Source organism: Scyliorhinus canicula, chromosome 1 (genome assembly GCF_902713615.1).
Source record: "Scyliorhinus canicula chromosome 1, sScyCan1.1, whole genome shotgun sequence".
In the NCBI taxonomy this organism is placed as follows: Eukaryota; Metazoa; Chordata; class Chondrichthyes; order Carcharhiniformes; family Scyliorhinidae; genus Scyliorhinus; species Scyliorhinus canicula.
In genome coordinates, this window is record NC_052146.1 from 103506174 (window position 1) to 103521396 (window position 15223).

Here is a 15223-nt window from a genome sequence, read left to right on the forward strand (position 1 = left end):
ACAAAACAAAAATCCTACCAACCTGTCAGTGGGAACATACATCCAGAAATCTCGAATATGAGATGCATCTTTGGAAAGAACAATGTGTCCAGTAAACTGCCCTGGAGTGAACCAAAAAGGATAATCCGGTGGCTCGTTCAACTGAAATTCTCCATGGATCCTGAAATGTAAACACAATTCACTCACATGAACTCGCTGTCGAAAAGGTGGAAAATACAGAGTAGATATTCATTCTATCCGATATAGGATTAGAGACAATCCTCCATCTTTCATCACAACATCTCCAGCCTCTAACCATCCCAACATATCAGCACTTCATCTTATAAGGACGTAGGAAATGGGAGCAGGAGTAGGGCCTCAAGCCTGCTTCGTCAGTCAATATGATCCTGGCTGATCTGATGAGGTCTTCAGGTCAATATTCCTGTCCGTCGATCATAAAGCTTGACTCCCCTGACAATGAAAATTCTGTCTAACACAGCCTTGAATATATTCAATGATCCCGCCTCAACTGCTTTCTGAGGAAGAGAATTCCCAAAGTTAATGCCTCCATCTTAAATGGGGGACCACTTAAATTTGAAACTATGCCCCCAGTTCTGGATCCCTCCAAGAGGGGAAATATCCTCTCAGCATTTACCCTGTCAAGACCCCTCATTGTTATTTTTGTTTCAATAAAATTGCCTCTCTTTCTTCCAAACTGCACATGTATTGGCCCAACCGGCTCAACCTTTCCTCACTGGACAACCACTTTGCCCCAGGGATCTGTCAAGTGAACACTCACCGGTAGTATAGCCTACCTTAAATGAGGTAACAAGAGGACAGCAGGTAGCGCAGTGATTACTGCTGCTGCCTCATAATACCACTCAACATATCATACCATACAGAGGGTGGTGAGCATCTGGAATGAGCTGCAGAGGCAGTGGTAGAGACGGGTACAATTTTGTCCTTTAAAAAAAGTTAAGACAGTTACATGGGCAGGGTGGGTATAAAGGGATATGGGCCAAACGCGGGCAAATGGGACTAGCTTACTGGTAGAAACTGGGCGGCATGGATAAGCTGGGCCAAAGGGCCTGTTTCCATGCTGTAAACATCTATGACTACAAACTGAGGGTAGATTTTTTTGCAATTAAGTTCCTCTTCTTCCAAATCTCTTCTCCAGTAACTTGGCTACATGTATGATCCTCACAACGTAAGAGTTTCAGGTTCACACCTGGCCAGTTAGCTATGTCTAACTTCACGGCAGCACAGTGGTGCAGTGGTTAGCACTGCTGCCTCATGGCGCCGAGGACCCGGGTTCGATCCCAGCCCCCGGTCACTGTCCGTGTGTCTGCATGGGTTTCACCCCACAACCCAAAAATGATCGGCGTGGGTGGATTGGCCACGCTAAATTGTCCCTTAATTGGAAAAAAAAAAGAATTGGACACTTTAAATTTAAAAACAAATGGAAAAAAATAAGGTAACAAAAATTGTACACCGTAGAATCATAGAATTTACAGCGCAGAAGGAGGCCTTTCGGCCCATTGAGTCTGCACCGGCCCTTGAAAAGAGCACCCCGCTCAAGCACACACCTCCTTCACCCCACCCCCTAACCCAGTAACCCCAATTAACGTTTGTGGACACAAAGGGCAATTTATCATGGCCATTCTACCTAACCTGTGACAGTGACCCAGCCGGGAATCGAACCTGGGACCCTGGAGCTGTGAAGCAACTGTGCTAACCAGTATGCTACGTGCTGCCCACATATTCTCCAATACTCCTGCAATTAGTAAAAAAACATGTTCAAACAAAATGAAAAAAGGCACAATACTTTCTAATGTCACAAAACACTAATCCCCAATTCCCAGCCCAGTAATACCAGGCTTGGAGCTGCTCGAACCTCATGAAATGCCTCAAATATGGGAACTGTGATGAATGCAGAAAATTGATATATTATATTTTGTATCAGCTACAGTGAGGTTTTTAAAAGTCTCTGTTAAGGTATATATTTGTTTCAGTACCTAGATTAAGGAATCCAAACTGTGTCTGCAAAAACTGTAATTAAGTCGTAAAAGGTTACGTCATGATTCATTCGAACCGATTACTTATTTACATATAGTGGACGGATGGAACATTGCTGTGATGGAGGTTCCCTGGGGAGTAGATAATTTATCAGGAGTTGTATTTAGTCCTGGCTAAGCAGGTCATGTGAGTTCTTAGTGGGATAAAGATGATGTAATTAATGGGTGGAGCCAAGTCTGACTATAGTTTTGCAATTTGCCATAGGAATCGAGTCGGACAAAACAGAAGGATTTTAAGTTGAACAGCAGCTTTGCCAAATGCGGCGAGGTTGAGCAGAAGTGTACTGAATCTGCTTTGAAAGGATCGCTCTCTCCAAAGTTCTCTACACAGCTAAGCAAGTTTGTTAACTTTATTTATAAATGGGCAGTTCGGTGGTGCAGTGGTTAGTATTGCTGCCTCACGGTGCTGAGGTCCCAGGTTCGATCCCAGCTCTGGGTCACTGTCCATGTAGAGTTTGCACATTCTCCCCGTGTTTGCGTGGGTTTCGCCCCCACAACCCAAAAGATGTGCAGGCTAGGTGGATTGGCCGTGCTAAATTGCCCCTTAATTGGAAAAACTAAAAAAAAAAATTCTGTGATTCAGCGAGACTCCAGAGGAAAAAAAGTAGATTGGTCAGTTTAGGGTTGCGTACAAGACTTCGGTCTGCTGGAACATTGGACCTCGTGCAGTGAATATTGCAACGGTATTTGATTTTCTGCAGAGATGGGTCATCTTGTGAAGAGAGGAGATTTGTTTATCTAAATGAGAGGGATGGGGATGGAAGAAGAGACCATGTTCCATAGCAGAATAAAAGGTTCACAGTGAGGGGGGGGCATAAATGTTGAAGACTACCATCATTCGCATTCGTCCAGTTCTTGAATGCAGAAGGATATGGTGTCAGATCCATACATTCACAAATCCAGGGTCCTCTGTGCAACTGTTATAACATTCTCAAAATAGACTGCAGGAAACATATGTATTTGTAGCATATTTAATAGAAACCCAAGCATCAGTGAAAGAGGAAGCACATCCAACGCCAAGATTAGCTTGCATGGCAATTTCTGGAGTTCTATTATTTCTTAAAGAAAAACAGAATCCTCATGAATAACCCCTTTACGAGATCTCAAAATGTTTTGCAGCCAAAGGATTACTTTTGAGCTGTTATGTAACAGGGGAGCAGGGTAGCACAAGTGGCTGGCACGGTGGCTTCACAGCACCAGGGTCCCAGATTTGATTCCCCACTGGGTCACTGTCTGTGCAGAGTCTGCATGTTCCCGCAGTGTCTGCGTGGGTTTCCTCTGGGTGCTCCGTTTTCCTCCCAAAGTCCAAAGACGTGTATGTTAAGTGGTTTGGCCATGCTAAATTGCCCTTAGTGTCCAAAAAGGTTGGGAGGGGTTATTGGGTTACGGGGATAAGGGCTTAAGTGGGTCGGTGCAGACTCGATGGGCCGAATGGCCTCCTTCTGCACTATATGTTTTATGTTCTGAAACAATTGGTGGAGTTGACACAGGAAACATACCCACCTGAACACAATGTCATAATAGAAGTCACTGGAGGCTCGGACACAAGCCACTGCACCCTGGGGTGCAAACCTGGTCTTCACAAACGGCCGTGGGTGAAACATACTGAGAAGTTTATGGACAATGACCTGTTTAAAAAAGGAGAAAGCTCGTGTCAAACTCTAGCAATGAGGAGAAGTCCTAACTTTGGTATGTACACACATTAACTCTGGCTCACAGGAATATATCCTTTTCACCATAACCAGCATTAAAGACATGTTGGTTTCACTTAGGTGTTGACGGATCACAAAAATCAGTGATTTCCTTGGCTCCTATCAGAAAGTTCCTAAATGTGCCCTCATCATATGGCTGTAGTTAAGATCAAAAACTCACCGTGTATAGAAATCACAGATGCTATTGTTCATTGTCTCCCTCTGACTTTTACTACAAAGAGTCCAAAGAACGCCTGCAGCAATTACATTTCTTTTAAAGTAATTTTCTCTAATTTTTAACTCTTTGATCTGTCTCTGTTCAGTTGATCACTTTAGCTTTGGGAGCATCATTTCAAGAACAGCTTTCCTACAATAGAAGTGATGGTACACAGCGCTACTGAAAATGTTCTATTGAAGAGCTTGTCAAGAGATAGCCCTTTGCAATGCAATTAGCATCCAACTGAGAAGCAACTGTGCCACAAACTAAGAACTGACTCAAAAACACTGCCAGAAATAGGGTAAGATTTTGCCCTTTTGAGTCTGGACTCCGATGTCGGGTTCAAATGGGGATCACAATCCCGCATCAGGTGAGCAACAGTCGCCCCAGCAGTGAATTTCCCCAAATTAGTCAATTGATGATCAGAGGGCAGACTCCTGAGCTGGAGGGGGGAAATGGGGGTGGGTAGCAATCAGAACCCTTAAGCTCTGAAGAAGCACCAGGGTGCTCTCACAGGTAAGTCTGAGACAGAGAGCACCTCAGGATAGAGGCACCTCTCTCCGGCCTTGTACATTTCTAAATTTAAAAATGGTCTTATCAGCCAGGCCACTATCATGTGGGTTGAGGCTCCAGTTGAACCCAGGTTAGCAGGGAGGGCCTCTATCCTGGCCTGGAGTACTGGACTCCTGGTCTGCCAGCAGGAGGCAGCCTCCAGACAACAGCCAATACCTCAGAGAGTCAGGAGGGTGACTGGAAAATTTGTGTTGGTCTTCTGACAATAGATCTTTAAAGGGCCTTAATTGGATTACCCACCAATTGCGAGGATTGTAGGTCTTGCACTGACTCCCTCCCCCACTTCTGGAAAAATGGGTCCAGGGACAGGGTAGTTCAGGAAAGACGGCACGCTTGCCAACAGTGTGAATTTCCACACCCATCAGCTTCCCTGCTCAACCCAGCTGGGCCTAAACGTTCTACCCTGAAATCTTTCAACAGCAGAAGAAAATCAACACAGCCAGGTCAACACTCGTGCAGCAAGCTAGCAAGTTATCCAAGTGTCACCAATTGTGCCAAAAGAAGGCGACATCAATTGGATGACTCCATGCACTCAGAGCCACAGATTAGTGAACAGACTTGATTATTAGAAAACTAACATATTAATTGAAGTACTATATTACCACAAAGAATTGGTGGGGCATCATTACATTTCCAATTGCTCAAAAGATTGCGATCAATCACAAAGATTGTGATCCTTTCATTATTTCTGACCTTCGAACTGAAGGAACTGCTGGTTCAGAATTCAGGAGTCTCACTAATGTGAGATTAAATCCATTCCGAGACGTTGTTTTGATCTGATTTGGGCTTTATAAACTAGTTAGACACTAGACATCTGCCCCACACAACGGATGGAGTTCAAGTCATTCAGTAGATGGAGTAGAGGAAGGCACTCACTCCATAGAAAAAGCTGGAAAGTGGCAAAACACATCAGCATTCAAATGACAGTCAATGCTATGATTCAAACAGCAGTTTCAAGGCCGCCAGATTGCTGCTCGGACAAATAAATCAGTCTTCACAGATACAAGAGAATTTCCATTTCAATGCAACTGCACAATCCATTGTACCAGCAGGAAGTTGCACTGAGATTGCTAGAAGCATGACCATGATCAGAAAAGGCCCAAAGGGGCAGCACGGTGGCACGGTGGTTAGCACTGCTGCCTCCTGGCACTAGTCACCACTGTCTGTGTGGTGTTTGCACATTCTCGCCGTGTTTGCGTGGATTTCACCCCCACAGCCCAAAGAGGTGCAAGGTATCATAGAACTTACAGTACAGAAGGAGGCCATTCGGCCCATCGAGTCTACACCAGCCCCTGGAAAGAGCACCCTACTCAAGCCTATATCTACACCCTATCCCACACCTCTATCCTATCCCCATAACCCCACCTAACCTTTTTTGGACACTAAGGGCAATTTAGCATAGCCAATCCACCCAAGGGTAGGTGGATTGGCCACGCTAAATTGCCCTTTAATTGGAAAAAATGAATTTATTTTTTTAAAAGGCCCAAAACTGAATTGATGGAAAATAATTTTAAACCATTCCATTTTTGTAAAATAGATTTTTCACATGAAGATATAAATATACCAAATGCTAAAGAATAGTGTTACCCAGTACTGGAAAAGCTGATTTAAAAACAATGTTTGTAACGGAGGTAGCTTAATTCTAGTGGGCAGCACAGTAGCCAGCACTGTAACTTCACAGCTCCAGGGTCCCAGGTTCGGTTCCCGGCTTGGGTCACTGTCTTGTACGGAGTCTGCACATTCTCCCCGTGTCTGCATGGGTTTCCTCCGGGTGCCCCGGTTTCCTCCCACAAGTCCCGAAAGATGTGCTGTTAGGTGAATTGGACATTCTGAATTCTCCCACTGTTACCCAAACAGGCGCCGGAATGTGGCGACTTGGGGCTTTTCACAGTAACTTCATTGCAGTGTTAATGTAAGCTTGTGACAATAAAAAGATTATAATTATTCTAGATTTAGTACTAAATATCACAAAGGAAGTATCATGGAACAGTGCCTGTAATTATTGGTGCATCATCATTGAATAACCCTTGTGTGTTGGCTTCACAAGCTCAGTCACATTACTCTGCAAGGTGGGTGGGGGAAGAAAAGAATAAAGAACAAAGATGTGGGGATTATGTTACCTCCCTTCCTTGTGGCGTTGGAGGGTAAAATCTATTATTGGAGAGGTACCCTGTAAAGATGGTCAGCTCAGTGGGAATCATCCACCACGTATCGCCCAGTTCTACTTTATTCTTTACAGGGAGGAAGGCTTTAAACAGGCTGCTGCTAAATTCACTGGAAGGTATTTCTGCAGACTTCCAGTTTCTCAATCCTGACAGAGCACTATGGGAGACCTGAAACACAAGAACATGTATAGAATTTCATTTCCTTATTTTTCTCTTAAATGCATATCACACTTAACATACTGTACAGAAGATGTAAAAGGTCGCTGAAATTTGTCTTGCACACATTGGGACAGTCACAGGAATACCAAATCTCAAAGGGTACAATAATTTTTACTCCACGAGAAGAGGGTGCTGATTGATTGACAAGCAGACTCTGGCTGATAGAGGCATTGCCATGGAGAATGCACCAGGGTACAGGTAACTGCCAAGCAAGATTTGGGTCCTCTTGAGATTCTGTCTTGAAGCGTATAAGGTGAAAATTATCAACAGGTGCCTTGTTTTTTCAGCATTATTCAAGTTCTGTATTATTACCAAGTGGGTATTTGCAAAAGGATAATTTAGTAGCATCCTTCCTGAGGCTTAATTAAATTAAAATAAAATTCTTCTTTGCTGTCACAATATGTACAACTAAGGCCAGTCAAGTGTCAATTTGATAGTTCTGGCCTCTGACTCAAAAAGGTTTACTAATCCCATCATATAATTACAGAAAACCCTCTTCAATAATGGCAATACGGTTTCTTGGTCCTATTGTGTTGTCTGAAGTTTTATATAGAAGGTTAATGGATTGGTATCTGTCAAAAATGTGTTTCTATTATTATGTTAACAATGACTGGGTTATTGTGTGGAAATAGCCAGGTATTTTCCACTGTAACTGGAGATGTTCAAGAATGAAAACAGCTAGATTCCACATAATATATTAATCACCTCATTCGTACTTCCAAGATCGCACCTTTACAAAATGGTTAATTAACTATTCCCCACACCTGCACTATTGTCTCTTTGGTTATGGTTTGTACCAGCTCTATCTTGTAAGGAATTAAAGAGTATGAAAAGATAATCTTTCAGCCTTTAGCAGTGCTCCTTGGAATTTTAAACATGAGCATTTGGTTCACATGTTGTTATGAACTTCCTGTGATGAGTATGGAGAGAGTTTAGCATCACATACAGCATTAAGAGCACCTTGGGAGCAGCATGGTGGCACAGTGGTTATCACTGCTGCCTCACGGCACCGAGGTCCCAAGTTCGATTCCGGCTCTGGGTCACTGTCGGTGTGGTGTTTGCACATTCACCCCGTGTTTGCGTGGGTTTCGCCCCCACAACCCAAAGATGTGCAGGGTAGGTGGATTGGCCACACTAAATTGCCCCTTAATTGGAAAAAAATCAATTGGGCACTTTAAATTTTTTTTAAATGAAGAGCACCTTGGAGTCTACTGAAACATGTTGGCCGGACTGGTGTTACAGTTCAAAGGAAGAACATATAATTTCCCATCATCTTTCACAATATGAATTGCGCTGAATTTCCAATTCTCAGTCTATGCGTTGTGGTGCACTAAGACAGACTTTTGTCTGTTTCCAAAGCTAGTAATTCCTGGAACAGGTCACGAGTCTATTGCCAGAGGCTTATAGCACCACATCATGCATGGCTGACCAGGAATCTGTCCCACTCTTGCCATCAGCCATTGACATGTTTTGGAAAAGATTTGCAGGTTGGCAAACTCAACTTGTTTGACTGCGTTATGAACGCACCTTCCTTGACCATCAAGTCCTGGTGTGTGACTGGAACCCGGAGCTATTATCTGGCCAATTTGAAGAAGAAGGCAGCTTCACAACAGACTCAACTGACAGCTATTGAGTTTATAAAATGGATTGTTGATTTCACATGATTTATGAAGAGTCTCTCTGACCAAGAACTTAACGTGGTAAATAAGAAGTTGACAACTAACTTGCTCCCAATATTTGGACAGGGAAGTGGTATGAGGTAGGAACAAAGTGATGTTGCCTGTCCAATCTACAATGATGGGAGCAGGAGAGGCACTGAAAAGATATGGGTTTAGATCCCCCTTATGGATTTTTCGCCCCCCTCCTCTTGAAGATGTTCATTCCTTGTTGGATTTCATAGGCACTGTGAGCCCTCCAGTGCCTCGTTCAAATGGCTGGTATTTTCACACCACACAAGTGTCAGGCAATGGACATCTCCTACAAAGAGAGAATCTAGCTATCTCCCCTTGACATTCAATGACAGTACCAATGCTGAATTCCCCACAATCAATATCTTGGGAGTTACCATTGACCAGAAAGTGATCCCGACCAACTATATAAATACTGTGACCACAAGAGCAGTTCAGAGACTGGGAAATCTGTGGTACATAGCTCACTTCCTGACTCCCCAAATCGTGTCCGTCATCTATAAAGTACAAGTCAAGAATGTGATGGAGGACAAGGGCAGCAACGTGGCTCAGTGGTTAACATTGCAGTCTCACGGCACCGAGGTCCAAGGTTCGATCCCGGCTCTGGGTCACTATTCGTGTGGAGTTTGCACATTTTCCCCGTATTTGCGTGGGTTTCTTCCCAACACGAAGATGTGCAGGATAGGTGGATTGGCCACGCTAAATTGCCCCTTAATTGGAAAAAAAATCAATTGGGCACTTTCATTTTTTTTTTAAATGAAGAGCACATTGGAGTCTACTGAAACATGTTGGCTGGACTGGTGTTACAGTTCAAAGGCAGAACATATATTTTCCCATCATCTTTCACAATATGAATTGCGCTGAATTTCCAATTCTAGGTGGATTGAACATGCTAAATTGCCCCTTAATTTGGAAAAAAAATGAATTGGGTACTCTAAATTTTAAAAATAAATATTGTGATGGAGGAGTGCAGCTCAAACAATACTCCCGGAACTCAATACCATCCTGGACAAAGCAGCCCACTTGAATGGCACCTGTCATCGGAGTGTCCCTTTAAGAAATGTTTTTGTCTTATCACATGGTTTCAGTGATGTCATTGTGTGGGTGGAGTTGGGCTGTGGCTCTGGGAGTTGGACTGGTTTTAAACCGCACAGGTTGAACTAAGTGTCTCTCTACCTTCATTTTAAAAGCTGTTTCCAACTACTTGATAACTTAAAATAGGTAACTGCTTTCTGGAAGAAATTCAAACCTATTATTTGAAAAGGGAAACAGAGTATCAATAACAAGTTTTAAAGACAGTAAGAATGCCATGTGCTGGGCCACACCTTTGAAAAGGGGTTTTTGGTAAATGGGATCTTGTTATTGAATTGGAACAGTTAAAGGGGGAATTTATTAAGGGTTATACATAGATTACTGTAGCTGTGTAGGGTCTTTATGTTTGTAGTTGATAAAAATTCTTACTGTGTGGGTTTATACAAATGTTAACTAAATTTGTAGAATAAAGCTTGGTTTTTGATTAAAAGCACCTTAGAACTCTGTTGAATAACACCTGAAAGGCAGGCTCTTGTGCTCATCGTAACCAAAATCAATAAATGGTTGCAGACCAGGTGGACTCCACGATATACTTTGGAGTTGTTAAACCCTGGCCCATAACACACCCCATTCAACAACTTAAATGTCCACTCCCTCCACCACCAAGAAGCAGTGGCCGCTGTGTGTACAATCTACAAGATGCACTGCAGCACTGGGGCACTGTAACAGGAATATAACTTTAAACGGAAACTTATCTAATTAAACTAAAATAATGTTCCCACAGCTGATGATGCCCTCTATCAAATGGCTGACGAGGAATCTTTCCCACTCTTACCACCAGTCTTTGGCGTGTGTTGGAAGGATTTACAAGTTGATACTCAACCCGTGTTCAAGGTATACTCAGATACTCAACTTGTCTGGCCACGTTTTGCATCCCCTTACTGTCATGTCCTGGAGTGGGACTTGAACTCAGAGCTTCTGGCTCAGAGGCAGGGATGTTGCCCACTGCACCACAAGACTGTGATATTATATTTTAGAGGTCATACATCGGTCATTGTGACTTGAAGCCATAGAGGTTGGTGACAATTAACTTCTAAAATAAACGAGGGTTACACAGTGGCTAGCACTGCTGCCTTATGACACCGAGGTCCCAGGTTCAATCCCAGCTCTGGGTCACTGTCCGTGTGGAGTTTGCACATTCTCCCCGTGTTTGCGTGGGTTTCACCCCCACAACCCAACGATGTGCAGGGGTCGCACCTTGGCCACGCTAAATTGCCCCTTAATTGGATACTCTAAATTTATTTTTTTAAACTTATAAAATAAACAAAAGGTCCTGTACGTTTATGTCTCTAATGGAAATAATTTTTAGAAAAGCATTTGCTTCCCTAGGTTTCATACTCATAACCTATGCCCATACAACTGTACAATATCCCAACAGTCACAATCAAAGCAGTGGAAAAAGGGAGAAATATGATTCACTCACTCCAAGAAACCCATCTTTACTCTTGGTCATTGTTTCTAGCAGTAGAGGCTGGAACCTTGCTTCTATCGTCAGCATTTCTGAATTAGGATCTGGCTCCTCACTGCTCTCGAAATCAGGCACTGAAGCAATACCTGCACAAAATAAAACATACCTCAAGTAGTTTAGACATAATGCCGATTCAGTCACTATTTTTAGATGGACTGAAGCCAGGTTTGTTTTGCATCAGACAGTAATTAAATAAAAGAGGTCATGTTAATCTGGATTTTTAACTCTGCAACGTTAAACAGCACTACAGTCTGCATGCATATAGACAACATTCATCTAGACAGACTGTACCTGTTAGTTTTTCAGCTAGAGGCTTGAACTCCTCTGGGCTGAGGCACAGGTCATTATTGGTGTCAAATGAGGAAAATAGGAACAACCCTTCGCTGCCAAGAGATTTCAGAGCATCTTTCTAGGAGATAAACATATTTTAAATGTGGACAACATTGAACAATGAATTGAAATCACTCAACATCATAAACTGGTTAGATTTTTTTTTCAATTAAGTTCCTCTTCTTCCAAATCTCTTCTCCAATAACTTGGCTACATGGTGATTCTTTACATGTGATCCTCACAACATAAAAGTTTCAAGCCACACCTGGCCAGTTGGCTATGTCTAACTTCATGGTGGCACAGTGGTCGGCACTGCTGCCTCACAGCGCCGAGGACCCGGGTTCGATCTCAGCCCCGGGTCACTGTCCGTGTGGAATTTACACATTCTCCCCATGCCTGCATGGATTTCACCCCTACAACCCAAAGAATTTGCAGGGTAGGTGGATTGACCACACTAAATTGGAGAGAGAAAAAATTGGGCACTTTAAATTTATTTTTAAAAAGCGATGTTTAACTTCCAAAAACACACTTACCAATACTGACCAGTTGCTAATAATCTTTTTATAACCCCCCCCCCACCCACCCACCCCCCTAGCAACTATACCAGGGCAGCACGGTAGCACAAATGGATAGCACTGTGGCTTCACAGCGCCAGGGTCCCAGGTTCGATGCCCCGCTGGGTCACTGTCTGTGCGGAGTCTGCATGTTCTCCCTGTGTCTGCGCGAGTTTCCTCCGGGTGCTCCGGTTTCCTCCCACAGTCCAAAGATATGCAGGTTAAGTGGATTGGCCATGATAAATTGCCCTTCGTGATCAAAAAGGTTAGGAGGGGTTATTGAGTTACGGGGATGGGGTGGAAATGGGGGCTTGGGTGGGTCGGTGCAGACTCGATGGGCCAAATGGCCTCCTTCTGCACTGTATGTTCCATGCATGTTCAACTACATAAGGGCATATTAGCCAACGTAAATCAGTCAACTTGGTGGTGATCTGCGAATGGGATTTGATGAGAATTAAATGCAGCACGGTTTTCTTGGCCCTCTAGTTTAGAGGGCCCGGGAGGGCATCCTCAAAACACAGACGTACCCAGAGGTAACAAAGACACAAATGAGGGTTTGGGCAGCAGACCAGTAGCGTGAGGGACACACAGGCACTGTGTGACACAGAGGTGAGAATAGGCGGTGTCGGTGATGGAGGGGCTGAACGCTCAGCTCAGGATCAATATGTGCCAACTGCCTAGCTCAGACAGTAGCCTGAGGGAGGAAGTGGAATTTGTTACAGAGATCAAATACAAGGACTGTTAGACCTTACAATATCTGAGTTAAACACATGACCCATATTATGTGAAGATTTCGGGCAGATGACATAACAGAAAAGGCAGCATGTGATCCAATGCAGTAAAATATATTTTTGGAGCTGGAGGTTCCAATGCTAACACCCTAGTTATCTCCTGATGAGCTGGGCTCGTTATGGAGTGGGACGTGTGGAACGTGAATCTTTGTCACTCTCTTCACCCCCCCCCCCCCCCCCTTCCCTTGCACAAACGTTCAGCTAAGACTACAAAGTTTGCAGGTCTACAGCCTTCCTCCCACTGATCCCTTTTACTTTATTAATTCAACTTTTTGCCCCATAAAGATGAACAATTACCCCGGGGGGAGCAGTCAGTCAGTTTTTCTCTTACTTGTTGTTTCGCTCGCTCGCAGTCCAGGTAATATTTCCATCCTCCAGCTCCCAGGGCCAGCAGCAGGCCGACCCTCAGGAGCACCCACAGGCTGATCTTTGCGGGCTCGTTTGTGGCTTCAGCGGCCCGGCTTCCTTCCTCTCGCAGCCCCCCTTCTCCCTCCTTCTGCCTCTTCCGCTGCCTCACATCAGACGCCATCTGAAAAGTCTCCTGTAACTCCGAGCTGCTCTGCAAGACCCCTCGCCCCTTTACTCGCTGGATTGTATTGAACAAGTTCTCCCTCTCCCTCTTTCTATTTTGCTAATGCACCAACTCACACATTACTGACCCGGTCACCATCGTCTTGCGCTGCTGCCTCCCTCTCTCTCTCTCTGTAACGTTAGCCAGCCGGGACTGAAGGAAAGTCTGGAATGTGACTGCAGCTCTCGGCTGGAATGGGCCCCTTGCAGATATTAATCAGCAAAGCGCAAATCTGCCACATCTCACTCGCCACAATAAAGGCCCATTTTCCCCTTGATAATGCAACCAACTTTGGCACAATTTTTCGATAATTAGCACTATGTACAGTTCTGGTCTCAATTATAACAACATATAAAATAATCTAGAGGCACTATATTGCTAAATCTCCAGCAGTGGAGGATCAATCTTCAGGACACTGCTGAGTGAAACCCTGGAGAAAAATCATGGAGACATAAAAAAAGATTGGGGATTTCTTTGACCAGTATAAAAATATTGCAAATATTTTGGGCAGCGCAGGGGCACAGTGGTTAGCACTGCTGCTTCACAGGGTCAGGGACCTAGGTTCAATTCTGACCTTCGGTGACTCTGGAGTTTTCACTTTCTCCCCGTGTATGCATGGGTTTCTACGGGTGCTCCGATTTCCTCCCACAGTCCAAAGATGTGTAGGTTAGGTGGTTTGGCCATGCTAAATTGACCCTTAGTGTCCAAAGGTTAGGTGAGGTTACGGAAATGGGACGGAGGTGTGAGCTGAAGTAGGGTGCTCATTCCAAGAGCTGGTGCGGACTCGATGGGCCAAATGGTCTTCTGCACTGTAGGGATTCCATGATTCTATGAAATGGTGGGGGAAAGGCTGATTGCCTGACTGTCAAACATCGTCCAACTGGCTAGTGGGACTTTTTGCTTTCCAAATGGCATAGGCAGGCCATTTGTCACAAGGATGATGTGTTGACTTGAGTAGGGCAGCATGGTGGTTAGCACTGTTGCCTCACAGCACTGAGGACCCGAGTTCGAGCCCAGCCCCAGATCACCGTCTGTATGGAGTTTGCACATTCTGTCCGTGTCTGTGTTGGTCCTACCCCCACAACACAAAAATGTGCAGGTTAAGTGGATTGGCCACAGTAAATTGCTTCTTCATTGGAAAAAAAGAATTGGGTACTGTAAGGTTTTATGTGAGAGAGAGTGGTTTGTGGGTGAGGGAGAGAGTCGCTGCATGTATGTGAGAGAGAGATTTGTGTGTGTGTGTAAGAGAGAGATGTGGGTGTGAGTGTGTGAGAGAGGGTTGTGTGTGTGAGAGAGAAATGTGTGTGTGTGTGAGAGAGAAATAGAGGGGTGATTGTGTGTGTGCGAGAGAGGTAGAGAGAGGTGAGTGTACTTGTGAGAATGGGTGAGAGGAGTGAATGTGTGTGTGTGTATGAGATTACGAGAGAGATGACTTGAGTGTGGTGATATCATGGTTGTGTTGTAATTCACTGTCTGATCACTCAAAGACTCATTAGTATACAAGTGAATGTTAGAGTCAGGTGACCTCAGACTACCTGGAGAGCTGGGAGAGAGGTTGCTTGTACATGACTGTACTGTTATTCATCTGTTGTTTTATGTATAGTTGACCCACATTTAATGTTAATAAATCGTTTATAACTTTAGCTACAAGTGCCTTATAATATAAATCAGGCCATCTGACAAGAACATTATATGGTATTGGGGCTGGAAGGTATTAAACACTGAGAAAAAAGCTATCAGCCTGCCAGGAGACCCACAGAGATTTGAAGATTTTGCAGACTGCCAGAATGAACCAAATGGAGTCGTTGAA

At 44.1% G+C, this 15223-nt stretch overlaps 1 protein-coding gene across 1 annotated transcript in view; it reads right to left on the reverse strand.

The window, feature by feature from the left end:
* Positions 1-13720, reverse strand: part of selenon (selenoprotein N) — a 38567-nt gene extending 24847 nt beyond the window's left edge. The window contains exons 1-6 of the mRNA XM_038796638.1: positions 13174-13720; positions 11459-11576; positions 11123-11253; positions 6656-6868; positions 3558-3682; positions 23-160 (exon numbers count right to left, since the gene is read on the reverse strand). Of these exons, the coding sequence (XP_038652566.1) occupies positions 23-160; positions 3558-3682; positions 6656-6868; positions 11123-11253; positions 11459-11576; positions 13174-13371 (923 nt within the window). The 5' untranslated portion in view covers positions 13372-13720. The remainder of the gene's footprint in view (positions 1-22; positions 161-3557; positions 3683-6655; positions 6869-11122; positions 11254-11458; positions 11577-13173) is intronic.
* Positions 13721-15223: the final 1503 nt, after the last annotated feature.